The sequence below is a fragment of the Colossoma macropomum genome, unplaced genomic scaffold, assembly GCF_904425465.1.
Source record: "Colossoma macropomum unplaced genomic scaffold, Colossoma_macropomum, whole genome shotgun sequence".
In the NCBI taxonomy this organism is placed as follows: Eukaryota; Metazoa; Chordata; class Actinopteri; order Characiformes; family Serrasalmidae; genus Colossoma; species Colossoma macropomum.
In genome coordinates, this window is record NW_023494787.1 from 35,650,635 (window position 1) to 35,676,898 (window position 26,264).

General features: G+C 38.8%; 1 protein-coding gene across 4 annotated transcripts; it reads right to left on the minus strand.

Annotated features, from left to right (window-relative positions):
* Window positions 1–1,110: 1,110 nt before the first annotated feature.
* On the minus strand, window positions 1,111–19,228 carry eno2 (enolase 2). 4 transcript variants are annotated; one of them, XM_036567124.1, is made up of 12 exons: window positions 19,047–19,228; window positions 16,273–16,358; window positions 15,982–16,077; window positions 15,812–15,870; window positions 13,952–14,021; window positions 11,821–11,954; window positions 10,903–11,125; window positions 10,066–10,263; window positions 8,830–9,031; window positions 7,502–7,610; window positions 5,523–5,581; window positions 1,111–3,588 (listed from the first exon to the last, which is right to left on the minus strand). In XM_036567124.1, exons 2-12 carry the CDS (start codon window positions 16,355–16,357, stop codon window positions 3,519–3,521), a joined length of 1,305 nt encoding a protein of 434 aa, XP_036423017.1. In that variant the 5' UTR covers window position 16,358; window positions 19,047–19,228; the 3' UTR covers window positions 1,111–3,518. The 4 variants fall into 4 exon arrangements, with proteins under 4 accessions (XP_036423017.1, XP_036423019.1, XP_036423020.1 ...); XM_036567126.1 differs by lacking the exon at window positions 19,047–19,228 and adding an exon at window positions 18,907–18,928; XM_036567127.1 differs by lacking the exon at window positions 19,047–19,228 and adding an exon at window positions 18,875–18,895.
* Window positions 19,229–26,264: the final 7,036 nt, after the last annotated feature.

Consider the following 26,264-nt stretch of genomic DNA (forward strand, 5'->3'; position numbering starts at 1 on the left):
TATATATATATATATATATATATACATACATATATATATATATATATATATATATATATACTATTGATTGCCTGAGCTCTGCACTCCATATAATAAATATATAAATCTTTTACACAATATCATATTATATCAAAAATGTCTCATTTTTATACCATACGAAAACAGCATTTACATTAAATATTTCATGATGCATGGTCTAAACTACAGTACTGTGTAAAGTCAGTGATCACCCTTGAATTATTTAATTTCCAGTCAAAACAGTTAAGAAAGTAAAACTTATTTTTCAGGTGATATTTTAGAGGAGCTTAGATATAAGATTATATAAAGAAGCAGAAAGTCAAAAGGAAAATAAGAAAAAAAATGGACTTTTATAAAATAGTAAAAGATCTAGAGAAAATGGGACTCCTAGCAACTGTGCAAAATCTGGTAGACCACCAAAACTGTCACCATCAGATAAACAGTACTTAAAGCTTTCTAATTAGAAAATCAAGCTTCACTCTTACTTCAGATCTGAAAAATCCACAGATGTTTCTGACCATCCTTCCACTGTAAGATGACAACTCAACACTATGAGTCTGAAAGGATGTGTAGCTGTCAAGAAGTCATTACTGAGAAAAGGTAATAGACAAAAAGAAGAACATCTGGGAAACAAAGAAGCTACTGGTGTTCTCAGAACAGTGGACTGGCCACTCCACATCTCAACATCACTGAATATGTTTGGGATTACTTGGATTGTGAGAAGCTTAAAAAGCAGGCAACTTCTAAGACTGAACTTTGGAGGTGTGGAAAAATGTCCCTGCAGATTTCTTTGGAAAAACTAAAAGATAAAAAGAACTTGTTTAAAAGGTAAAGGGTGGACACAATACTGAAAATGTCAATATGAAATGTAGTTGTTGAAGCTTCTGTATTATTACCTGTTAAATATGTTTGGTTTTTTTCCTGATACTAAAAAAATTAATAACTTGTACTTAGTGGCTGTTTTGACTTGAGGTAAATGAAGGGTGGTCTCTGACTTTTGTACAGTACAGTACGTAGAATACAGTCTCATATTATTAAACCTCTCCCAAACACACCCCACTCCTGTCTTATCCAACAACAAACAAGACACGGTGGAAGTAAATGATAATTTTAATCCATGGCATTATTGTATGGCAAGCGTTTTGTTTTTTTCCTCTCTATTTTTCTTTTCTCTTTGACCACAGTGATTCCACAGATAGAGAAATAGATGGAGGGGAAATTCAAGCATGAAAGATCAAGCCAAGTCTGCAATCATAGCAATGGCAAGAGGAAAAGAGGGAGAAAGGGGGTTACAACAAAACAACAAGAAAAGGGAAATATTAGGGAATGCAGGGTAAGAGAGGAGGACAAAAGGAACAAGGGAGAAAGATGAAAAGGGGGAAAAAGTGCAGTCGTGTGTGTCGGGAAGTGAAAGCGTGTGAGACTGCCACACAAATGTGTGTGTAGTTTTGTCAGTGTAAGCGTGCCTGACGGTCCATTTCCCTGACAGGATAGTCCTGTCAGTGTGAGTCCATCTCTCTGTTGCTTTGACTTCATTTTGTGCTTCAGGATTTTTCTCTTCTTTCTTTTTTTCTACGTGCACTTACGATGTCTGTCCACCTCCATCTCAGTCAGCCCTCAGACTTTCTGCCTACAACAGCACACTCAGTGAGATCTTCGAGGAACACTCCAGCTTTTTTAACCTAATCTTTGCTGCTTCTGAAACATCAGGTCAAACAACAGGGACAAAATTTATAAAATTTCATTTGCCGAATGTAGAAGGACATAAATCCTGTTGACTCAAAAACACTTATAATAGAACCTGTGGTGCTAAAGCAACTGCCAAATAGCTATTATTAATGTGTTTCTGTGCTTTTAACAAGTACACAAACCCTGCTAGAAAAACCAGCATAGATCAGCATGGCTGTTTACCAGCAAAACCAGTGTATATTGTGTTTTGATGCTGGTATGCTGGTCAACCAGCATGACCATGCTGGGGTGACCAGCTAAACCAGAACCAGACCAGTACTAGACCAGCATAACCCAGCTTAGACTAGCATGAAATGCTTGCTGGTCTGTGCTATTTTCAGCAGGGGAAACACTTCAAACTTACTGTGTGTGGTAATTAACCATATGCTACAGATATGGTTGATTTAGATTTGGCTGAAAAATGCTGGTGTATTCCTATAAGCTAGTATAACTAGTATGTATGCATCTGCACCAGTTTCACAATCCACTTCTTATTTGGCATGTTCACACCTTGCATTAACATGCATTTGTGATGATCAGATCACGTTCATATTTAACCTGACCACATTAAAAAAGCCAGGTGTAAACACACAGGATGCTTTGTGAGCAGATTAGGATTGGATCACTCGAACTGCATTCGAAGGTGATCAGAGATGGATCTTGGCCACATTTAATACAAGTGTAAATGGAGTTTCTTCTGTATCCGTATACAATTATGTGAATGGAAGTGTGTGTGCCATGCACTGACTAGCAGGTGAGTAGATTAACAATGAAACAAAAGATGGAGGATAAGAGAGACTGGACTAAGAGTTTTCTTGCACTCTAGGCTGATGAAAGTGTCCAGGACAAGCTTGTCATCCTTCTTACTTTTATCTTATCTGGTTGCACTGGGGACACATTTTAGTGAGTGTGAATAGAATCCAGCCAAAGTTTATACAGATATAATCCAGACACAAAACATTCACATGTTGACACAAGGTGTAAACAGACTTATAGTGAAAGTACTGATCTAGAATCACCTTCACCTTCCAAACCCTGATTAAATACACTTATTTGGGGATGAAAAACTAGCTCTAGATCAGGATTATGTCTCTGAGACTATTCTAAACATTGAATGCCCATTACTATTAATACTACTTTCAATATACGTTGGCCCTGCTAGGTATTTTTTTTTATTCTCACTGCAGTACATGGCACTTCAAAAGGTCATTCAGCATGGCTTCAAAGAGAGAACTGCCCCTTAAATCCAACTCAACTCATTAATTCATTCTTTTATTAGAACCAACCCCAACTAAATCTTGTTTGACTACAGAAGGACTTATATTTTATATTTTTCTGTATAAGCTAATAATAAATTGTCAGTTCTGTTCTATTCCATCGCTTTCAGTATCTCAAGTCATTTTGTGCATGCATGTGTGTTTCCATCCTGTGCATAAGCTACCTGTCGGGTCTTGTGCGTAAACTCAGTCCATCCTGGCTCTTTAATTCATTTTACTTGGTCTATCATTGCTTTTCGTCAAGTCAAGTTGCGTGCATGTTGTCTCTGTGTGTGCATGGCTATCAGTTCCGTGCGTCACTGTTATTTTGAGTTGTGGAAACCGTTGTGTCAGTAGGTGTTCAGTGCAAATAGTCCTCTCATCAGTTATTATAGTGCATCACGTTTTTTCAGTCTGTTGGTTCGTCAGCTGTCGCCTCTGTCTTGGTCAGTGCATATTGTCTGGTGGTTGTTGTGTGTCAGTTGTTGTGTGGACTTTGTGCAGTCGGTGGTGGTCTCACAGGGCGCTGGGGTTTCTGAAGTTGTGGCCAGCAAATCGAGCTTGATCGCCCAGCTCTTCCTCAATCCTGTAGGGCAGAGAGAGAAAAAAGAGTGAGATCAAGGGAACAATCTATAAGAGAACAGGGAAATGAAGTAGACACATTAAAATGTCTGTTCCATAATCTGGCCAAAAAGTGTACATCATTTTCTTCTAACCCCCAGTGCAGTCGTTTGCTGTTTAGTGTACAAAGTCTGCTTGTTTATTTTTGCACTTTAGCTTTGGGATTAATGAACGTAGTGCATAATGGAAGTTTACACCGATATCAATATTTTGACCCTGACTAGCATTGACTCTACTAGACCTCTGCCTTGTGATTGAGGCTGAGCCGCCACTAATTGGACATGTTGTTCCAGCACCTCCCACAGATGCTTGATTGGATTGAGATCTGGGAAATATGAAGGTTGTCATGTTCCTCAAGCCAGTGCACATCTCCCTGCTAAAAGAGGCAATTGCTATCAAAAAACATCATCATGAAGGGGTGTGAGGGTTTGTCCCTCCTCAAACCACTTTCAGTCGGTACTCAACACTTATGACTGGGAGCACCCCATACACCTTGCTGTTTAGGAGAAATGGCATCTGGACATAACGATATGGCTCTGGTCAAAATTGCCCAGGTCTTTACACTGGTCTTTTCCCCAACATCTAATTATTACAACATAATCAGCATTATTCATCTTCATCTGTGAGTGGTCATGTTTTGGCCCATCAGAAAACCTGATGGCCACTGCACGTTCTACTACCCGCTTGGACAGTGAAGGGTGAGTGAGGAGTATTCAGTTAGTTGCAATCTGCAACCTTACCACTAGATGCCACTAAATCTTACAAACTGCATCTTTAATGTCCTTGGCACAGCAGATATTTAAAATGGTTAAAACTCAAAACACTGAGCTGAAGTAAAACTGCTTTAGCACTAATGTCAAAAAATGTCTTGACTTAGGGTTTTTTGTCAAGATTTCCAAACCATTGTTCACAAGGTCAAAATGTTACCCTGCTATATTTTACTCATAATTACAGTACTGATTTACTAGGCAAGAATTTGCTGAAATCCAGTCAGTACAATCTGAATTAACTAGACGTTTTCTACTTCAGTTCTTATTTTGAAATGTTATAGAAGCGTGTAGGTAAATTTGTAGTGCATATTGAGTTAAAGTGCATGTCTTCAGTTGGTTGTGCTAAAACAGAACTGATTTCAACCCTGCTAAAAGACAAACATCTTGACTCTGTGTTTGTTTCTGCACTGGATTGAACTGCTGTCATTTTAAAAATGAACTGAATGAAGCATTCTAGTAAGCCAGGCTGCTAAAGGTTGTCATTGCTGTGATTATCCCCGTGCTCCCGCTCAGTTAAGAATTTGATTGCATTAGTGTGAGCGGATCACACAGACTGGCACATGCTTAGTGGCTGGCACTTGTGGCGTGACAGCAATGGTCCTGTTCTCTGTAGGGTTGAGACAGTGGGCTCAGTTTTCATTCAATAACGACTAAACTGTATTGGTCTATGCAAGATTTCAACAGTGACGTGTTCTCTACCAAATCAGTAAATCTGTGGTTGAAGCTAATCATGGCATGCTGATTATAACCTAACTGTACACAGTGGGTAGCGCTATCGCCTCACAGCAAGAAGGGCCTGGGTTTGATTCCCCGTCCGGTTTGCAAGTTTTCCCCATGTCTGCGTGGGTTTCCTCCAGGTACTCTGGTCTCCTCCCACAGTCCAAAGACATGCAGTCAGGCGAATTGGAGATGATAAATTGGCCCCAGGTGTGAGTGTATGTGTGAATGTCTATGTCTGTCTGTCTGCCCTGTCATGGACTGGCAACCTATCCAGGGTGTTTCCTGCCTTCTGCCCTATGAGCACTGGGATAGGCTCCAGCAGCCCCATGACCCAGAAGGATGAGTGGCTTGGAAGATAAATTAATGAATCATTAGAATACAATTAGTTAGAATACAACTGAGCTCTCACCTCATCAGCTGGTTGTATTTGGCCAGACGCTCAGATCTACAAGGAGCTCCAGTTTTTATCTGAGAAGAAAAGAGATATAATGAATGCTAGGCATATTCTTCTGTTTGAAACAGAACACTTAGATACAAATACTACTTTGAACAGTAAGACATGCAATCATAAGACACAAGTCTCAGTTATGTACACTGCTGTGCAAAAGTTAGAGACCATGCTTTTTTTTTATTTGCCAGTCAAAACAGCCATTAAGTTATAAATTTTTCTGGAGATCAGGACTACTCATCCAGTTATAGAACAGATACTAAAGTGCCCTTCCAAAGGCTTTGTTTCATACATATACTCATGGCTGCAAGGAATATATGATTCTGGTCTTAGTATACAAAATCAGTGGGAAAAGGATTTGGTAATTGAGGTTGAGTTGGGGGGATTGGGAGGTGGCTTGGAGAAATATCTTTAAGGCATCAAAAAATCCTAATCACCAACCGATTCCCTTTAAGCTCTCTCACAGGGCATACTGGACACCACTATCAAGATTTCATGCTAAACTGACGTCAAATCCTAACTGTGAGTTGTGCTTTTTAGGGGTACCTGGTTCTTTTGAAACATATGGTTTGGGATTGTCCAGGGGTCTATTCATTTTGGAAGAGGGTGACTTCTATACTTTCTAAACTTATAGGAAAGGACATCCCCCTTCATCCAATTTCATTGCTTCTTAATGACGATTCACAACTACAGCTCAATGAGAAACAGAGGAAAATTATGTTTGCTGGTTTGACCGCAGCAAAAAAACTGATAGTTCAGCGTTGGATGCCCCCTTATATGTTGCACAGTAGAAAGTGGTTATTTTATTTTCATGATATAGTTATGATGGAGCTTTCTACTGCTAGAATTCACAATGCTAAGGCTCCAACAATCCAAATACGGGAGAATCTGGCTAATAACATTAGTGGATTACTTGATATATGAGTAAAGGGTTTGAAAATGGTAAATTAGGGATATAGAGTACTCATACTGTAATGCACGCAAAGACAGGACAGCAGATTATTTTCTTTATTTTCACACTGTTAGTTCCAGCAAAATGTATTTATTTGTTTATTTATTTTTATTTCATTATTTATTTATTTATTTATTTATTCATTTTAAAATGTGTCAGAAAGGGTATGCATGCATACAAGTTATTGTACATTTATGGTGTTTATCTTTAGTTTCTGTGTTAATTGTGTCGGTTTTCCAACTGGGGGTGGGCGGATGGGAGATTGGGGGTGGAGGAAGGGAATTCGGGGGGGAAAGCATTTATTTGTATCTATGTTGTCATTGTACATTTTGTTTCTGTTTAGTATTGAAAATAAAAAATTGTTCACAAAAAAAGTTATACATTTTTCAGGAGGATATTGCTGAGGAGCTTATGAGCTTAGGATACTTGCATAAAAGAAGGGGAAAGTCAAAGAACAATAAGTGAGTTTACAAAACTGGAGCTCAAAATATTATTAAAAGATACAGGGAACATAGGACTCCTAACAACCATGCAAGACCGTTTCATAGACAGGAGAAAATCAAGCTCCACTCTTGCTTCAGGTCTGAAAAAATCCCCAGGTGTTCCTGTTTTTCTGGTGCTGAAAAGTGAATAACTTGTGCTCAATGGGTGTTTAATGGTTGTACTTAATGGGTGTGGAATTACATCTTGTAACATCTGTTGTGCTTCAGACCCCTTCCCTGTGGGGATAAATCTGATGATCGCAAGTGCATTGGAAAAGTATTAAAAGCTAACTCAGTCAAAACTTGGTGAAGGACGTGTCTTACAATGATGTAAGTGAATTACTATTCTCATCATATCTTAATCACTATAATGGTGATTTTGATTTGAGACCTAAACATTAAGTCAGACCTTTTTTTGAGTCGCTGTGTGAATCTGAAAAGCTCCTGTGAAATCCGAGCCGGCACCTCTGACTTTTGAATTATTATGTCAGGCTGATGTGTATTACCTGTCCAGTGCAGAGCCCCACTACCAGATCTGCAATGAACGTGTCCTCTGTCTCTCCAGAGCGATGGCTGACCATCACACCCCAACCATTTGCCTGAGCAAGCTTACACCTGATAGAGAGGCAAAGAGACAAAATGGGGAGAGGGACACAGGTGAACATTGAGAATTAATCTCGGAGTCCAGAACATCATTGAATGTGTTTGGGATGACTTGGATTGAGAGAAGTAGAAAATGCAACCGACTTCTAAGACTGAACTTTGAAGGTGAGAAAGAAAGCTCATCAGATTTTGCCTGAACTTTTACATAAGCTTTTGAGAATCTTTTTCCACTGCACAGTATTTCGCACTACAGTAGAGGGCCCAAGCCACAATTTGCAGATTAACAAATCAGAAGGAAAAAGGGAGTGAAGAAAAAAAAAAAGAAGAAAAACTTATTTTAAAAATGTAAAAAAGAGAAGATAATGAAATAATCTGACCCTCACAGGGTGCAGGTGTATGTCTAAAAACAATAAGAAATGGAATATCATACTGCGCATCATTAAACATTACCTTTTCCTAAACTGTAATTCCTTTTTTTCATACACAATACAGTGCACCCTGGTAAAATTACGTTTCGTTGACTTTCTAAGTGAAAATAATCTCTACAGAGAACACACTTCTGCACATTTTAATGCACAATTACAGTTTACTTGCTGAATTTAACATCTTGAGAAATAAACATATAACATGGCCTGTGCAAAAGTTATGGCACATTTTATATTTTATGTGTGATTTTGTTCTAATATGTTAAACTCAACAAAACATATAATTTGACCTGGGGTGTTCAAACTTTTGCATATGACTGTGCCTAAAAGTATCCAGACACCCCTTCTAATTAGTGAGTTCATCTACTTTATGGTGTGACGATTGTTGACACAGTTGTTCAATCGTGCACACACAGCTTGTATAATCTCTATAGAAAAGCACTGGTGATAGAATAGAACGCTCTGGAACAACCGCACATGATTTTAAGGTCACCATGCACAATGCCAAGAATCAGCTAGAGGGACCTGAAGCCTCCCAGCATTGAGATGTGGAGCAGTGGAATTGGAAATGTTCTCTGGAGTGATGGAGCTCAGTCCTATACTTTTGGGATTAGTTGGAGTGGAGTTTGTGATCCAGAACTAATCATTCAACAACAACTGACCTTATTAATGCTATTATGCCTGAATTCAATCAAATCCTAAAAGTGATCTTGTAATGAACCTACTTCTAGAGAGTGCAAAAGGTCTGGTCTATAGAGTGAAGCTGAGTGAATGTCTGGGATATATGACTGGCAGCAGTCACTCACGCTTGAATGGCCTCTGTGACGGTGCCGATTTGGTTGACTTTGAGAAGCAGACAGTTGCAAGCTCGCTCCTCTGCTGCCTTCTCTATCCTCTTTGGGTTCGTCACTGTTAGATCGTCACCTACTATCTGGATTCCCATTGAACCAGTCATCTGGGTCCAAGCTGCCCAGTCATCCTGATCAAAGGGGTCTTCAATTGACACCACTGTAGAGAGAAAGGAGGGTTTGTGTTAATGCGGTGATAGAGAAATGTTTCCACCAGAAAGCGTTCATTATGTCAAGAACTAAACTGACATGGCTGAAAATAAGTCAACAGGCACCAGTTAGCACCAGTTGATTTCCCTTCAATAACATTAACTGATCCTTCCTACCTTTCATTCAGTGTTAGAGAAATTGTTTTTTTTCCTGTTAAAGGGTCCATAACCTACATTTTTTCTGGTTTCATGTTCCAGTAACACCATAATTAATTTTTCCATGACCATTTTCCAACCTTTTTTTTATCTGTAGAACTAAAGAGGAACTGTTTTTGTTATTTTGTTATTTGTTATGCCTTTAAGACTGATACACGTAAATTACCTCTTTCTGTTTGGTTGCCCCGTATTGTGCCTCACTCAAAATGTTGTTCAGGCTGAAACATTCCTTATAACTTTAGCGAACAGGTGGAGCTACATAGGAAAATTTGTTGGAATACACAGCAAAAAACATATATGCATGACTGTATGGACTGCAGAGTAAACACTGTGCTTTTAAAATTTAACAATGTTTACATACTACATCGACTCTTTAAAATAAAAAATTAAGAAAAATTTGTTTTTTCAAGATATGGGCCGTTCTGAATCTTTTTTTTAATGTTTAACCACTGGATGTCGCCATTTTGGCCCATGCTGACAAAGATATTGCTAAGTCGTTGCTTATTAAAGGAAGCGAGGATTTCTGTCAAAATTGTCAATTCTAGACTTTAAATCACGCTTTCTGGAAATAAAAAATGTCCCTTATATTTTACCATGTTTTTGCAATTTCCTGACATTGAAGCACACAGAAAAAAGTTAACTGTGAATACAGAATATAAATCATATGCAAATATACAGTAATTTACTGTGTAATTATGAAATTGCATCTGAATAGTACAGTAAAATTAAGGAAATAACTCAACTAAATGTTAAGTTCTGTTCCTTCAAAACAGATAAATACTACAGTTTGTGTAGAGTGGAAGTGATGTAATGTAGCATGATCCAGTACCTGGATAGTCATTGACAAAGCCCTGGTAGATCTCTAATAGCTCATCACCACTGATGTGTCTTGCAGGATCTGGCGGCGATTTGAAGTCCAGATCATACTTTCCCTCTCGGTAGAACTCAGAGGCAGCCACATCCATCCCAATCACAACCTTATCTGTGAAGCCAGCCTTATCTATGGCAGTCTTTATCAATTCAAGGGCTGATAGAGAAAGAGAAAGGAAGAGAGAGAAGCTCACTTAAAACTAATGCAATAATGTAAGGTTCATTGTATCTTTACTGAGATACAGTACTGTGCAAAAGTCAGAGACCACCTTCCAGTCAAAATGGCCATTAAGCCCAAGCTATTCATTTCTCAAGAGATTAGATATGACAGTTCATTTGCATAAGGAAGTAGAAAATCAAAGGAAATGTGTGAAAAAACAGGAGTTTCCAAAACTGGAGTTCACATAACTATTAAAAGATAACAACCATGTGAGACCTGGTAGACCACCAAAACTGTTGACCACCATCAGACAAACAGTATCTGTCCATCTGTGTTTCTGTCCATTCTGTCATTGTGAGAAGACAACGCTATGGGTCTGAAAGGATGTGCAGGTTTTTGTCTGTTGTTTTTTCCTGACACTGAAAAGGAATAACTAGTACTTGGCTATTTTGACAGCAAATAAAACAAATGAAAGTGTGGTCTCTGACTTTTGCATGCTACTATAGACATCAATCTAGACTTTTATTCTGTAAACTATACACTGTCACTTGCAAAACAAAACCTTAAATCTCTAAAATGGTAACTGACCAACATCAGACTTCAAATTTATATTCACCAAAATACAAATGCACATACCTTCACTGTTCTCTAAGATATTTGGGGCAAAACCTCCCTCATCACCTACGTTGATGGCATCCTGGCCATACTTCTCCTTGATCACACCCCTCAGAGTCTGATAGAGCTCTGCCCCCACACGCAGAGCATCACGGAATGACTCTGCCCCTACAGGAAGTACCATGAACTCCTGCATGGCCAGCTTATTTCCAGCATGGGATCCGCCATTTATCACATTAAAGGCCTAGATGAGAGAGGAGGGAACAGAGAGGCTGACGCAGATAAAGGTGAGAGCAAAGCTTAGAAACAACATATAATACCTTTATATACTAATGCTTGCTATGTTACTTCTCACTGGCATACATTCAGAAGTTGTGGTGGTGTCCCCTTTAACTCTTTTAGTTGTGCAGTGGAGTTACGATGCCTATGCTGGTCACAGTAAAATGTAGCAGCATCTTTTAGCTTTGCAAGCTCTTTACATATCAATTAAAGGCAACAACAGCATTGAGAAATCACCTTAATAAAGAAGAGATTTAATGGTAGAAATTACCACTTTTTGTCAGCCTTAAATGGTAAAAAGTGCCAAATAAGGGTTCTTTGAAGCAATGCCATAAAAGAACCTGCTTTGGTTCCCTAAACAACTTTTTTTAAAAAGGATTTTTTTAAAAGAATCATTTTTGTAAATCAGATGTACAGGTGTAAGGAACTTGTTCTAAGTCCAACAATCATTTGGGAACCTTCTTCTTTAGGAGATGCCTGAAGATTTTTGTATGTTTGCCCTTAAAATGAACTGAAACACATTAGTGGTGTGTGTTTTGATCAATTTCACTGTAAAGAGATCCTGAAACAACTTGAATAGATGAATCAAAATGTTCATTCACAGATATACATTTATGTCTAGTATAATTAAGATAATTGACGTAAATTCAAATTTCTTACAGGGACTGGCAACACTAGTTCCGTGTTTCCGGCCAGGTCTGCAATGTGGCGGTACAGGGGGATATCTTTTTCTGCTGCACCAGCTTTACAGATGGCCAGGGACACCCCCAGGATGGCATTGGCACCAAACTGAGCTGCGGAAGTAAGAAACTGCTGTTATTATTCTGTCCCTTACAGTGAGAAATAATGTAGTTAACCTAATCAATAGGAATTCCACAGATTCTTCAAATGTTCTGCATAATGAAGTAGTTAAGATGTAAGCAAAGTCAGTCAGACAGACAGTCAGTTAAACTGCTGAATTATAAGGGAAAAATCTGTAGAATTCCCCATTAATATCACTGATATCAATATTGCAATTGTAATTATACTTGCAAATCTATTAAGCAACAGTATATAAGAGACATGCATTAATAGCATTGTAACACATACCAATAATAACATACAACCTGAAGTGTTCTTATACAGAATGATACAGATACACCTCATACAAATCAAATACAGATAGAAGGTTTTTTTTTTTTTTTACAAGTGAAGCACAGAAGCACCTAACACTTTTTTAATGTATGTTTTCAATATTAGCACTTTCTTCCACCAAAAAATAGTTCCACCACAAGTGGAATGTTGTAACCATTATTATTTAGCAACTGTGACCAGAAGATACTGGTATGGTGAAAAAAACACACTGTGATCAGATATAACAAAAGCATACAGTGCTTTTCAATGGGATTGAATGAGTGGAACTCACTGTTGTAACAATAAGAATGCATTTTATGATAAAATTACATATATGTGTTAAACAGTATGTGGACACCCAAACATCACCTTCTCTAGAATGTAAGCGTATTGTAAGATTTGCCTTCACTGGAACTAAGGGGCTCAGCCCAAATTATGAGAGAGAGCCCCAGACCATTATTCCTCCTCTGCCAAACTTACAGTTGGCACAATGCATTCAGGCAGGTAGTGTACTGGAGTTAGAGCTGGCCAATATGACAGTATTTATCTTAATTGCCATAAATTACATCACAATATGTCACAATGTGCTTTTCTGAGGATATCTTGGATATCGTCGGTACTTTCAAAATTTCAAGAAGCTGAATGTCTCGTTACAAAACAGTAGTGATAGTCCTGTTTAACTGAATTTAGTGCAGTATGCAAAACACTGAATACAAACAATTTGTATTGTTTTTATTCAAAAAGTGTTTGATAGTATTTTTTGAATGTGTGATTACTGGCTATTTTTTGCCTGTTCCAACATTTCAGACGTCAAAAAATGTTGCATACTCTGAAAATTTCTTAAAGTGTCATGACATGTTTTGCCCTAGCACCCACCACAAAGAGCAGTGAATTGTTCTTTAGACTGACAGTGAAATGTGATTCATTACTCCAGAGAACACATTTTCATTGAGTTCACTGGCATTGTGCTTTCACTCAAGTGTAGAGTGTTCGCTCAAGTGTTCGCTCAGTGTAGAACATGGTGAGCATAGACTTGTGTGTGGTTGTTTTGCCATGGAAGCTCCTGATGAACAGTTTTTCTCCTGATGTTGCATTCAAAGTCAGTGCGGAACTTGGAACTATGGAAGTGCAATAAACAATTTTACACACTACGTGCTACGTCCTATTCTGTGAGCTTGTTTGGCATACCACTTCATGGTTGAACTATTGTTAACGATTCCACTTCACAATAATAGCACTTACAGTTGTTCAGGGCAGCTCTAGCAGGGCAGAAATTTAAAAGACTTGGAAAGTTGGCATCTTATCACAGTGCCACATTTAAAGTCAATTCTACAACTCATTCTACTGCCAGTGTTTGTCTAAGGAGATTGCATGGCTGTTCACTTTATTTTCTGTACCTTTTAGTAATGAGTTTGGCTGAGATAGCTGAAGCCACTTATTAGGGTGTCCACATACTTTAAAGTCATTTAGTGTAAGTGACACAAATACCATTTAGTTTCCACTTACTATGTATATCAATATGACATTAATATTTGCCTTACAAGAAAGACATACATTTCATTTCTCTGATACCAACTCCAGCATGACCCACTTTCTTTGTTGTGGCTAAATTGAGATCTACTCTATTTGTTTAAATTCTATTGTACATGAGTTCTTTTCATGAGCTGTATTGACTCACATTTGTTCTCTGTGCCATCCATCTCTATCATCATGTTGTCCAGCTTCTCCTGCTCAACCACACTGATTTCCTGAACCATGGAAGAAACCATATCAGATTAAAATTAGCTGCACGTACAACATAGCAAGGCCAACAGATGGTTCTTTTTGAACCACATAACAAATCAGTGCCCTGTTATTAAGAAACTAGGCGTAAGCAAAATATTACTCAGTGTATCCACACCTGTGGGCATCTGTATCTTTGTGGAGTGATTTAGCTCAGAGTGTGTAATACAGAACGAGTGAACATGAGCAAAATGCAGAATTAATACATTGATGCACTAAAGAGATATTCTAGTGACAGTCTCTAGACAGAGATTTACTAGTTTAAGGACTAGTAAAACCTCCATCTGATGATGTGTCTTGTAGATGAGAGGAACTTTTGAAAAACTACAACCGCTTTGAGGTGGAGCTACTTGGAGGTGACCTGACTGAAATCTCTTTTTCTAGCTGGCTAATACAGAAGGAAGTCAGATATCTAACAGTACCTCTAGAAACCTCTATAGAAAGTTGTATAACATATTTATGTGACACATGCTGGGTATTGTAGCGTGAGAACATTGATAAGGGGAAGTGTGAAAATGATATCAAGAATTCTGTCAATGAGACTGAGGATTTTAATACTGTGTGATACAGCGTATTACAAAACATGACGTATATTAAATGCTAGTTGGGCTGGAATTCCCCTTTACCTGCAATGTGGTGCAGAAATGCATGTACATATCACATATTAAGTAATATAGTTTAGGAAAGCACACTAAGGATGTGCACAGGTACTTGAGTACTTAATTAAACAATAAGTTATTTGTTATGTTTCATCACAGGAAGAAAAATATACAGGCCAACAATGCAGTAAAAAAATCAGTTTTATGTTTTAACTATACTGTAAAATGTGGAACGTTTGCTTGTACAAATGTGTGTTACATACTTGTACATATGTGTTTTACATTATACTTTACTATGAAATTTTTTTGAATATTAAGATGTTTTTAAATGTATTTTTTGCATGTTGCTAATTGTTTGTGCAACACCAGTGCTGCCACCTAAAAAAGTAAGTTTACATTCCTACATTGATTTCAAACTTAGTTTTCTTTGCCATTGTTTTTTTCCTTCCCTGCAATTAACCTATTATCTATTTATTGACTGATCCACCTGAGAGTCATCTGAATACAAGCTTCAATGGGAGGAATAAGACTAAAAATAAAAATTTAAAAACTGACCTTCTTGTACAAAGGCCTTAACAGGGTCAATTTCACAAATTTGCTTTAGTTTGCACAGTGACCCAGAAATAGTGCTGACTCTTAAACATTTTTTCTTCATTTTACCTGTCATATCTTTTCTTTGTTTTGCTTTTCTCAAAACTCTAAAACTTTTTGTTGCTTTTTTGTTGCTTTGCAGGTTTAAATGAAGAAGTCTCAGATTATTTTATATGACAGAAGGCATCAGTGTTTAGGTTTTTGCATAACTTTAAACTCCATTTTTCTTTATTAGTAATCAAACGTACGTGTAAACCAATCTGTACCATTGGGTTCTGTTATGTGGAACTATTCTTTTCTTATTTATACTGTAAGTTCTGCTGCTGCAGTAAAACTAAAATGCTCTGGCAAGCCTTACTGCATTCAGTGCACTGAATAACATACTTAAACATTCTACCACAGCTTTTTAAAATCTCATGAGGCTCTCAGCTGCAACATTCACTCACTCACACACATACAGAGAGATCTATGCTACATGTGCCACACACTGCTCTCTATCTGCTGTCCTTGGTAATGCTTTTTCAAGGTCATCAGTGTGCCTAGTCCATAGGGGGATGTGCACTTACAGATGCAATGAGAGCAGGTCCAAGAGTGTCATTGATGTGGCCAACAGCTTTTAGTACACCTAGTAAAAGATAAAATAGGACAGGAATGTATCCAAGCAGTCTTTTGTGTGTCTCATAATGTTCATTATGCACTTGTCTAATTATCTGCTGCAAACGGCCTGATCTTTCACCTTTGCCCTTGAAGCGACTCTTGTCCCCATCTCGGAGTTCTAGGGCCTCATAAATGCCTGTAGATGCCCCGCTGGGTACAGCAGCCCTGAACAGTCCTGACGGGAGCAAGAAAAAGACAGATACAAAAAGGAAGAGAATGCTTAATATGCAATAACACAAATATAATTGAACACTGCACTGCATTAAGAATTTTTTGGCACCTTTATACCTGCTTATAATTTTTTTCAATATATATTAAGCATAGCGGTGAGTTTAGTATGTTTTTATAAAACACACAGGTTGACAGTCACCTTTTTCAGTTCTCAAGTCCACCTCTACTGTAGGGTTTCCCCGAGAGTCCAGGATCTCCCTCGCAACGATGCTCACAATGGACATCCTATGAGGAGGGGGAAAGAGAGAGAGAGAGAGTGAAATAGCATTGCCTGCCATGTTAAGGCTGGATTGTAATCAAATTAATTTGAGACAATACACCACATCCAGGATCAGTTGGTCTCTTAAAGGGCCCATATCATGGAAAATAGAATTTTCCACTTCTCACTTTTTTGCAATAAAGGAGTTTCAACTGTGTTAACATTGTTAAGCTTTCCAATTCAGCTACCATTCACTTCTCAGTCCATACAGTTAATGTATGGAAAACAGCTTTTTTTATATACTTTTTTATGTAAGGTCACAAAAACAACTCAGTTTCACATATTGCTGCTGTCAGAACAAAACCTCATATCTTGTATTATAAATGATAACTTTACAGGAGAAGGAAAAAACCCTTCTTTACTTTTGATGTAAGTCAATGGCCGTTTCTTTTGGTCCATTTGTCATGAAATTTACCCACAGTGTGAAGGACGACAGGCATTTTCAAATTATGTCAAAAATTGAAAAACGAAAAAATGGAGATACGAGGTTTTGTCCTGACAACAGCGATATACACCTGTACAGCCTACAGCAGCTTTGCTCCACCAATTCACACTGAAGTTATAAGGAGTGTTTCACATCTGAGTGCATAACACAAGACAGCCAATCAGAACAGAGCTCAATCATATCAATCCTAAAGCCTGTTTAATTCTAACGGATAAAGAGAGGTTGGAAAATGGTCATGTAAACATGAATTAGGACCATTTTTGATACATAAAACCACTACAATGTTATAGATGAACCTCAAAGGGAAAAAAAAAGAACAAGAAAAATGTAGGGTATGAGCCCTTTAAGCAAAATATCAGAAAACTGCATATATGTACTGAAACTGCAGAGCTGCAGAAAAGACACAAGCTCAGTGAAACGAAAAAGTCTCTTAAGGTTCGGAGCTAACCCACACCATTCACACTAATAAACTATAATGATGAATGCACAGCAGGAGTTGGAATTCCTCCCAGCCCTGAATTCCTCAGAGCGTTAATCTAGTAAGAGAAGTCCATTCATTTATACCGCAGAGTGTGGACAGCCTTCTGGATTCAAAGCATGGAGGGGGTTAGGGGGTTTTACTGCGAATGCAAACAGCTTTTGCTGTAGTTGGGACGAGCGGACTGGTCTTAGCTCAGTTTGAAATGCAAATGAGCAGTTATATGCCAGACTGCCTCCTAAGGAGCCTTCGATGTGGCTCCAGGGATTCATCAAGAGTCTCTTCTGCTCATGATAATGGGCATCTCAGCGACTCATATGTGGTATCTCATAGTCTCCTCATGTTTTGGACCTGCTGACACCAGAGCTTCTGGTGGTATCTAGCTTCAGAACTAATTTTATTTATATTGCAGCACCAGAGCTTCTCCAGCGCTTTTGAAACACGGGCTGGTTTTCTCAGAAGGTGCCATAGCCACTTTCTCTGGATCACTGAAGTGAGGGAAGCTGAAAAATTGCCCGTGGGCAAGAGTGGCCTGGTCGCCAGTCTGCTCACGGCTGACTAAACCCAACACTCGTCAAATGTTACAGCTAGCCAGATGTGAAGAGGACACAGGGGGGTCATCGTGCCACAACCAGAATGTCTGACCTTGAGACTGTGCTTCAAAGCACACGACGCCGCCGTTTCCACCCTGCGACTCAAAACGAGGGAAAACCAAAAAACAGCTTCCTCACGAGACGGAGTGACGGTTAACTAACGGCGCTGCTAGCCGTGTTTGCTAACTTCAGCGTTCAGCTCCTGTGTGCTTGTATATCTGCGGATGTGGTCGTGAGTTACGTAATGGAGATGGTACACGTTTGCCCCTGTACCTGTGGCATACTGCAGCACCGCTCTGTCAGCAGAAATACAGAGAGGGAGGAGGGGTGGAGGGTATTGCGGGTGGGGTGGGGTTGGGGGGTGGGGGGGTGCGGAGAGTGGCGAGAGCTAAAGCTAAATTATTTAGCTTCTCTTTGGATGGAGAACAGAGAGGGATTCGGGGAGAGTAAGCGAAGGAGAGGATGGTGGAGTGGAAGAAGGAGGACGGAAGGCTTTGACACAGAGTGGGTCATTTTCACAGGAAATGAGCGCAGAGTGGACACATGCTGATGCAGATTCTCTCTCTCTCTCTCTCTCTTTTTTCTCTCAGCACTAGAACTATCCATCCCTCCTACCAACAATCACAGACACAAGACAAGCACATCTTAAATCATTCAAATATTGACACCACATCAGTACACTTCAGAAAAATTCACACAGAATTCCTCCCACTGATGCCCACTGACTCACACAGATGCCCGTTTTCTCACCCTCATTCCAGTCTCTCTCTCTCTCTCTCTCTCACACACACACACACACACACACACACACACACACACACACGCAAACTCTGCATGCATTACAGCATTGTTAAAAATAGCTGCAGTGTCTTAATATAATCTGCCATTTACAAAACCTATCCAAAAAAATCAATAAAAAGCCAATGCAAAAGCCAGCGCAGCTCCTCCACATGCCAATGCCAGCACCTTAACAGTCTGCACACTGTAGCATCACTTACGCCCACGCCACTGCCTTCTTACTCACTCACCCTGCACGCACAATAACCACTGCAGAAAAGAGGCGAGGGATGGCACAAGCTCGGGGGAGGAGGAGAGAAAAGAGAGAGGACAGAGAGAGAAGAACCAGTCCATTCTTTACCTGCTGTCTGCACGGGTGTAGCCTTGCTAAAGGCAAGCAGGAAAATGCTGATGAGAGACAGAGAGGCTGAGGGATATAAAGGAGAGAGAGAGAGAGAGGGAGAGAGAGAGAGCAGAGGAAAACAGAGGGGGGGTGAAACGTGTGACAGAATGGGGAGGGGATGAAAGGATGAGTCAGAGGAAGATGCTGAGAAACAGGAGAGCAGAGAGAGAAAGAGGGAGAAAAGAGGAGGAGGAGGAGCAGGTCAAGTGGACTGATTAATGAGAGGGAGCGAGGGATTCAGGAGGAAGATGAGAGGGAGAAAAAGATAGGGTACTGCATTTTGAACTGTAAAAATAGACGGAGGGAAGCGAGAGAGCTCCCAGTGGAAGCACAATTCACCAGTGCATCAGCACTGAGCAGAGTCTAATACACCATCACACACAGCCTCTAGTGCTGTACAGAGCTTTGTCTTGGAATATAGGTCATCCTACTCAAATGCATAGCCATACAGAGCATATTACGCATTCAGGCCGCATGGTTGTAAATGGATAGTGAGGACAATTAAAATGTTTCATGTCTGTTATTTATATATGAAATGTATGAAAAAAAAAATTAACTTACTCATTCTGTTTTTTGTATTACATTGCATAATACAGCACTGTGCAAAAGTCAGAGACCACCCTTCATTTATTTAATTTCCAGTTAAAATGGCCACTGAGTGCAAGTTATTAGATAGAGGAGATTAGATAGAAGAGTCTTATAACTGTGCAAGAGACCACCGAAACTGTCACCATCAGAGAAACAGTACTTACATTTTTCATCTTTGAGAAAATCAAGCTCCACTCTTGCTTTAGATCTGAAAAAAATCCACCGTTGTTTCTGTCCATCCTTCCACTGTGAGAAGACAACTCAATGCCATGGGTCTGAAAGAATGTGTAGCTGTGAAGAAGACGTTACTGAGAAAAGTGATGTTGATGAAAAAAAAAAAGAAAATTAGCAATTTAAAATTAAAGAGGTGTTCTCAGAACAATGGACTGACCACCCCAGAGTCTGGACCTCAACATCAGTGAAGGTGTTTGAGATTGCCTAAATTGTGAGAAGCAGAAAATGCAACTAATTAACTAAGACTGAACATTCTAGGTGTGGAAAAATGTCCCTGCAGATTTCTTTGAAAAACTGAAACAAGTCTCCTGAAAACTGTGATAAAGACAAAAGGTGGACACACTAAAAATTGATATTATATTTTTGTTTAATTTAGTTATTTTAATGTAATGTTAATAACCATTTTGACTGGAATTTTAATGAATAAAAGGTTGTTTGCTAATTGTTATTGTGATATTAGCTTTTGCAATACTGGTATCATATACTATAAGCTCTCTAACCAAAGTGTTTCATGTCCAGATCAGGATATACTTTGGCCAGATTATATTTACACTTTTCATTAAAATGTGTCTCCAGTTTGACCAGACAAGGTCTGATTTTACTTTCCTTCAAAAAGAGGGTGTCAACACATATGTCATTTCCATTTTACTGTTGTAACCTACTACTAGTGTATTATATGCTGTCAAATATTACAAAACAGATTAAAACAGGCAGCGAATCGTCTGCATTAGCACGAGAGAGCTTTGATTTGTAGCTACTGTAATTGTTTACTGCGCCTACGTAATTGAGACATTTCTACTTAAGTACTTGTATACAGACATACAAAATGCATCTTGCTAACACTTGTGCTGAATGTGGTCAAGATGACCACCTTCTAACGTTACCTGTGTGATCCGTTCATAATCCCATCACAAAGCATCCTGGGTGTGTTTACAACTCTGCATCACTGCATTACAAATCACTGCATTTTAGTCAAACAAGTTTTAGATACACAGGGTAGCTCCGGTTCCACACGATCCCGCTACACTGTCACGAGGCAAACCCAAGCTTTATCTGATGTTTGTACAGCACTTTCTACAGCAATGTGTTATTGGATGGTGCACCTTCACTGCTCACAGTAACAGTCACAGGTCTATTCCTTCATACTCGGTGTGCTATCTAAAGTACTAAGGGTCTACACAGTGCTTTTTCTCTTAATACAGTATTGTAGTGATATGATAGTATTGAAAGTAAACAAACATTGAGTTATTATGGACATTGTGAAATATTATTTTGGTGAACAAATTCTATTACCGAGCCCTGAATGACTTCTCCTCAATAGAAGTTGAAAATACTTTTTACTTTTGTATATTCACAAGCAAGTACTTTGCACTTTTACTCAAATAGTATTTCACCAAGAGTACATCTACTTGTTGTGCTTCATCAACTTTTGAACTAATGAAAAGTAATCAGGGAATCCGACAGAATTAGATTATTTTGGTCAAAATAATGCAGACCAGTCTTGAATTAGGTCACATTATTGATTCACAAATGCAATCTTATACAGCGATGCAATTGCAACAGTAGTATTTAATATAGCATTAGTAGTATCATGCAGCCCTATAGGGTACCACCAGAGGCACACTGTTCAGCTGATGCTAAATAGGCCTCTCTGTTAGTGCGTGTGTGTGCGCTCATAGATACTACACGGGTCACACGACCGACACATAAAGATGAATGAGAGATGATCTCTAATTAAACTGCCTGCTATAATGAGATTACCTTTTGGAGGAGCAGAGGCCTCAGTGCCCTTGACACCAGACAGCCAGATGCACGCGTACACACACACACACAGATGCACAGGCCCTCTCTCAAAAAGAGATTGCATTGTAATTAACTAATTTTCTGCTTTGTTAGATCTGGAGGCTGGCTGACCTTCCACCCCTGTGCTTTCCATCAACTGAAGCACTAACCGCCCTCCCAGCCAATCAGTGTTGAACTACATAGTAGCTCTCCTGAGCTGGGTAATTTGGTCACAGATGATTGACACGCTTTCCATCATGACTGCCCTCAGTGTCTCTGTGATTACCTTCACAGCTTCTCAGATTTGGGATTTATGCGTGTCATTTGCAACACAATCACATTTTTTGGCTTAATAATGGTATAAACGCAAATTTATTAGCACTCAGAGCGCAATGATTACAGAAAAATGGTATCGGAATGTTAAATAGGCTAAATTTAATGTTAAAAAGATTTCATTATAAAATTAGATTGAATACAGACATAACATGGTCATACTCAGCTGATATCAAAGATAATGCCAGTTACAAATGTAATAGTTCATGGACTGATAATGGGTGTCACATCTCTATGTCTCTGAACACTGGGGGAGATAATGTACCAACAAATTCACATAATGGAATGTTCTATAGCTCATATGCATAAATACTCTACTCATGTTCCAAACGCCCCCTGTGAGATTCATGGCAGCATCAGGTGCAGGTCTTTTTTTGTTTAATCACTCGAGGTGGAAATGAAAATAGACAACTGTACAGCCAGTTGTGCACCAAAAGACTAATGCACAGGCAGCCTGATAGCTCTACAGAACATTATCATTTGCAGGTGTCACGTCCACTTCAGAATCAAGAACACTACTTATTGGTGGAGACCAAAGGGGAATTAAACAGATTTTTCCTAAATTCTGCATAATGAAATGGCTGATGTAAACTAAGTCATTCAGATTGGTTGAATGTGAAATGCTCCATTCTAGAGAAACTTACCAACTTACGTTACAGTGGTGGCACTTAATGCCTCTAAACAGTACCTCACAAAAAAGTTATTACACAAAATGGGTATGTAAATGCTGCTTGGAGCCTGAGACATCATGTGTGAGATAATGTTTCTGCTTAGAAATTGCCTTTTTAAATAAGATTTTTGGCTTTGTTGGAGAGGTACATAGAAGGCAAAATAGTACTTCAAGAAAACTTTATGTTTTGGGTTTACCACTGTGTACCATCATCAACTTTACACACACAAAACTCAGACGACACATGCAGGTTCACTGGTCTTGATAGTAAATGAAATGGCTATTTTGTCTTGTAGACATTGCAATCCCTTGTTACTGTTACCACTGCTGTAAAGAAATCAGAGTCTGCATCATTTCAGATCAAATCTCTGAATGAACTAATATACATTTGAACTATCTAGAAATTTTGAAAAATGGTTGGAATTCAATGAATGGAATGATTGGAAGTCAATGACAGTCTAAACCATGCCACTTTAGGAATAAGAGCAAGATAAAGGGAGGAAAGAAAATACACAAGGAGAACAACGCGCATACAGATGTCCTTGTTTCCTTATTTATCTTTTACAAGAGGAGGACAAAGAACTAATTTGACAGCTTGGATTTTCTTCCTCAGCAAACAATGCCTGTGAGTGCATTCTTCCTCACAATGGTGGCCAGGAATCACCACTGCTCCTGGAGACAGATCACTGGGGTAGGCAGTGGCTCAGTTACTGATAGCTCACAGTAGATTAGATCATTATCTATAGATTAAAACACTGATGGTATAGCTGTGGCAGGAAGTGCCTTTGGGCCAAATGCACAGAGGAGCACCAAGTCTGCCTTCCGCCCTCTGGGGACATGTCTGTCATCCCAACATCTACGCAGGAGGATATCATATCTGTTGGGCTAACCAGAGAGTCAGTTTAAAGAGGAATTCAACAAATTTGTCAAAATTTGGGTATAATTCAATGGATCACAAACAAATTCATTCAGACTGGTTTAATGTGAAATGCATAATTGTAGAGAAACTTGACATGGCCACTTCCTGAATAACCAAGTCCTCAATAAATAGGGACGACTAGAACGGAAACAGCTAAAGAGAACAATTAAACGCATTTCTAGCCAATTATATGGGAATTTAATTTAATTTATGAGGCACTGTTGTAAAGCCCTATATCAAAAACACTCCAAATATAACAGCAGTGTTGAAATATTTATTGTTCTTCTGTGTTGAGAACGCAAGTGCATTTTTCTATATGAAAAATTATTAAGCAATTCCAATCTACGATTTTGTACAAAGGCTCCATAGCAACCTATTAATTTTGGAATCACTCAGGAGCACCCTCTAGTGTCTAACAAACCCAGAAGACATTATTGAGTGGCAGTTCTCCTCATTAGAAATTCTCTGGTTTGACATTCAGCAGATCATGATCAACAGTGTGTCAATGATCCGCCAATGGAAGGCTCAACATGGTGTCACTGGAACAGCTAGAGCAATACTGTTCTTCATGAGAATACTAAGATGTCAGTCATCAAAGTTATGAAGCACTTTTCACTGTTGACTGTTGATTAGAGGCAACATCAGACCAAGTTGAAGAGCAGGCCTTCAGTTCAGGCCATAAATATCAAAACTTCTACAATACTCTACAAATCAGTTGACCATTAGAGAGCGCAGGTGAGCGCCCTCTTCTAAGACCCCCTGCTAAAAAGTGCCAAAAGCAAAAGAAAAAATTCAGAAGCAAAAAAAAGATTACAGAAGCAAAAAAAATTTCAGTAAAATCAGCAAATAGAAAAAAATTAAGGCAAAGACTGGAAAAATGAGTAATACATTTATTTATAATGAGTAGAAATCTCAATATTTGTATTTTGGATATTTTAATACTCCATGAAGTCCCCTTTTCAAATTTGAAAAAATGGCAGACAAGCTTAATCAGTAAGCTACTTTAAAATGCTTAATATTTTAAAACCTTCACTTTAAATTTGATGGACTTTTGGTTGCAAAATACTCAATCTCTTAGACACGACTGCTGATACTTCATCACTTTAATCTCTTAGCTCATTAGTTAGTATGCTAAAGGCTGCACAGCTAACGAACAACAACAAAAATTAAAACAATACAGATGTCTCATAAAAACATTTTGCAGTGCAAAGTTTGCATGGCTTGCTGATTAGCTTACTGTGGTCAACCTGCTGAAGCTGCACCATTTAAGGCGGAACAGGAAAATTCTAACAAGAAGCTGACTGATGCACCATTTAAGGTGGAACAAAAAAATTTGAACAACAAGCTGGCCAATAAGACGCTAACTTCGGGTTCATGTAAGAAGGTGCTAGCGTTAATCTGCTATGAATATCTTCACAGATTAAGGAACGCTATAATTTACCTAGCTACAAAGCATTATCCATCGCCAGGTATGTATATCTATGGTATCCACCATATATATACACTATAACATGGGGGGAAAATATCTGATTGGACAGTTTTCCGTTGGGAATTTCAAGATATGAACTTAATTCCAACTAAAATTTCAAAACAATGACATGAGAGTAGTACTACAATATTTGCAGTTTAAATACAACAAGTATGATTATATTTGACCCCTTAAAATCCCACACTAAGGCTTATTATTCTGTGACTACAGGGACTTCAATGCAAACTGGTTAAGCTGTTCTTAGGTTATAGAAGCATGTAATAAAACTTTGGGCCCTGGCCATTTAAGGGGTTCGACTAAAAATTATAGACATGTATTTTTTTAGTTCTCAGAAATCAGTAGGCCTTCTCTGAAGTCCTAGAAGGCCCTACTACCCCCACTGCTGAGGGTGCATCAGAAATAAATGGAGGCGCCCACTAGACACGCTTTAATAGATAGATTTAACTTTATTGTCATTGCTCAGTACAAGTACAAGGCAACGAAATGCAGTTAGCATCTACCAGAAGTGTGGAGTTTACCCCAAGCAAAAAAGCACCAGGGGAGCTATGGAGGAGTGGTGCTTTGCATAAATCATACAATATATAACCAGTGTAACTAGTGTGGTTTCTCTTTGGGATATTTGAATACTATTTGTGTAAAAAAAAATAATGTGCATTTCCATGACAGTAAGCCTGCTTGTTAGCTATATTTGATTAACTTCCCCAACATTAGCAAACATCCAGTATGCCAAAAACAGCAGACGCTGCGTGCAGCACACTGTTTGTAGTGATCACACTAACGTTTCAGACTTTATCAAACATACAAGCACTATCTAGATTAGGTAAAATTAAAGTTAGAATTAAAAGAATCCTTTTTTCTTATCCAAAAAGTACACCCTATGCCACTGGTTTAAGAAGGAGTTTGGAAGGCTGTCTAAATGTATTTTCCCCAAAGCTAAACTGAGCATGCACTGCACATTTTTGCCCCCCAGTAGAACCGGGCCTGGGCTACATTGCAACTAATTTGTGCCTTTGATGACCCAAACTCCCACCTGGTAGATTACTAAAAAGCGAAACAAATTAGTTCTCCTGGAATAAAGGAAATGGGAACATGAACTCAAATCGGTTGGAGCAATACGGCCAGTGATAATGCTGTGCAGGGAACAGGGCATTGGGGGCAATC

What these genes read in the sequence shown, in the direction of transcription:
- eno2 (XM_036567124.1), bottom strand. Translation starts at nt 16,357, where the DNA reads ATGTCCATTGTGAGCATCGTTGCGAGGGAGATCCTGGACTCTCGGGGA. An exon ending in GACCTGCTCTCATTGCATCT is followed by an intron (nt 14,022 to 15,811) that starts GTAAGTGCACAT and finishes TCCATGGTTCAG; the next exon opens with GAAATCAGTGTGGTTGAGCA. An exon ending in GTCACAGAGGCCATTCAAGC is followed by an intron (nt 7,611 to 8,829) that starts GTGAGTGACTGC and finishes CCTCTCTATCAG; the next exon opens with GTGTAAGCTTGCTCAGGCAA.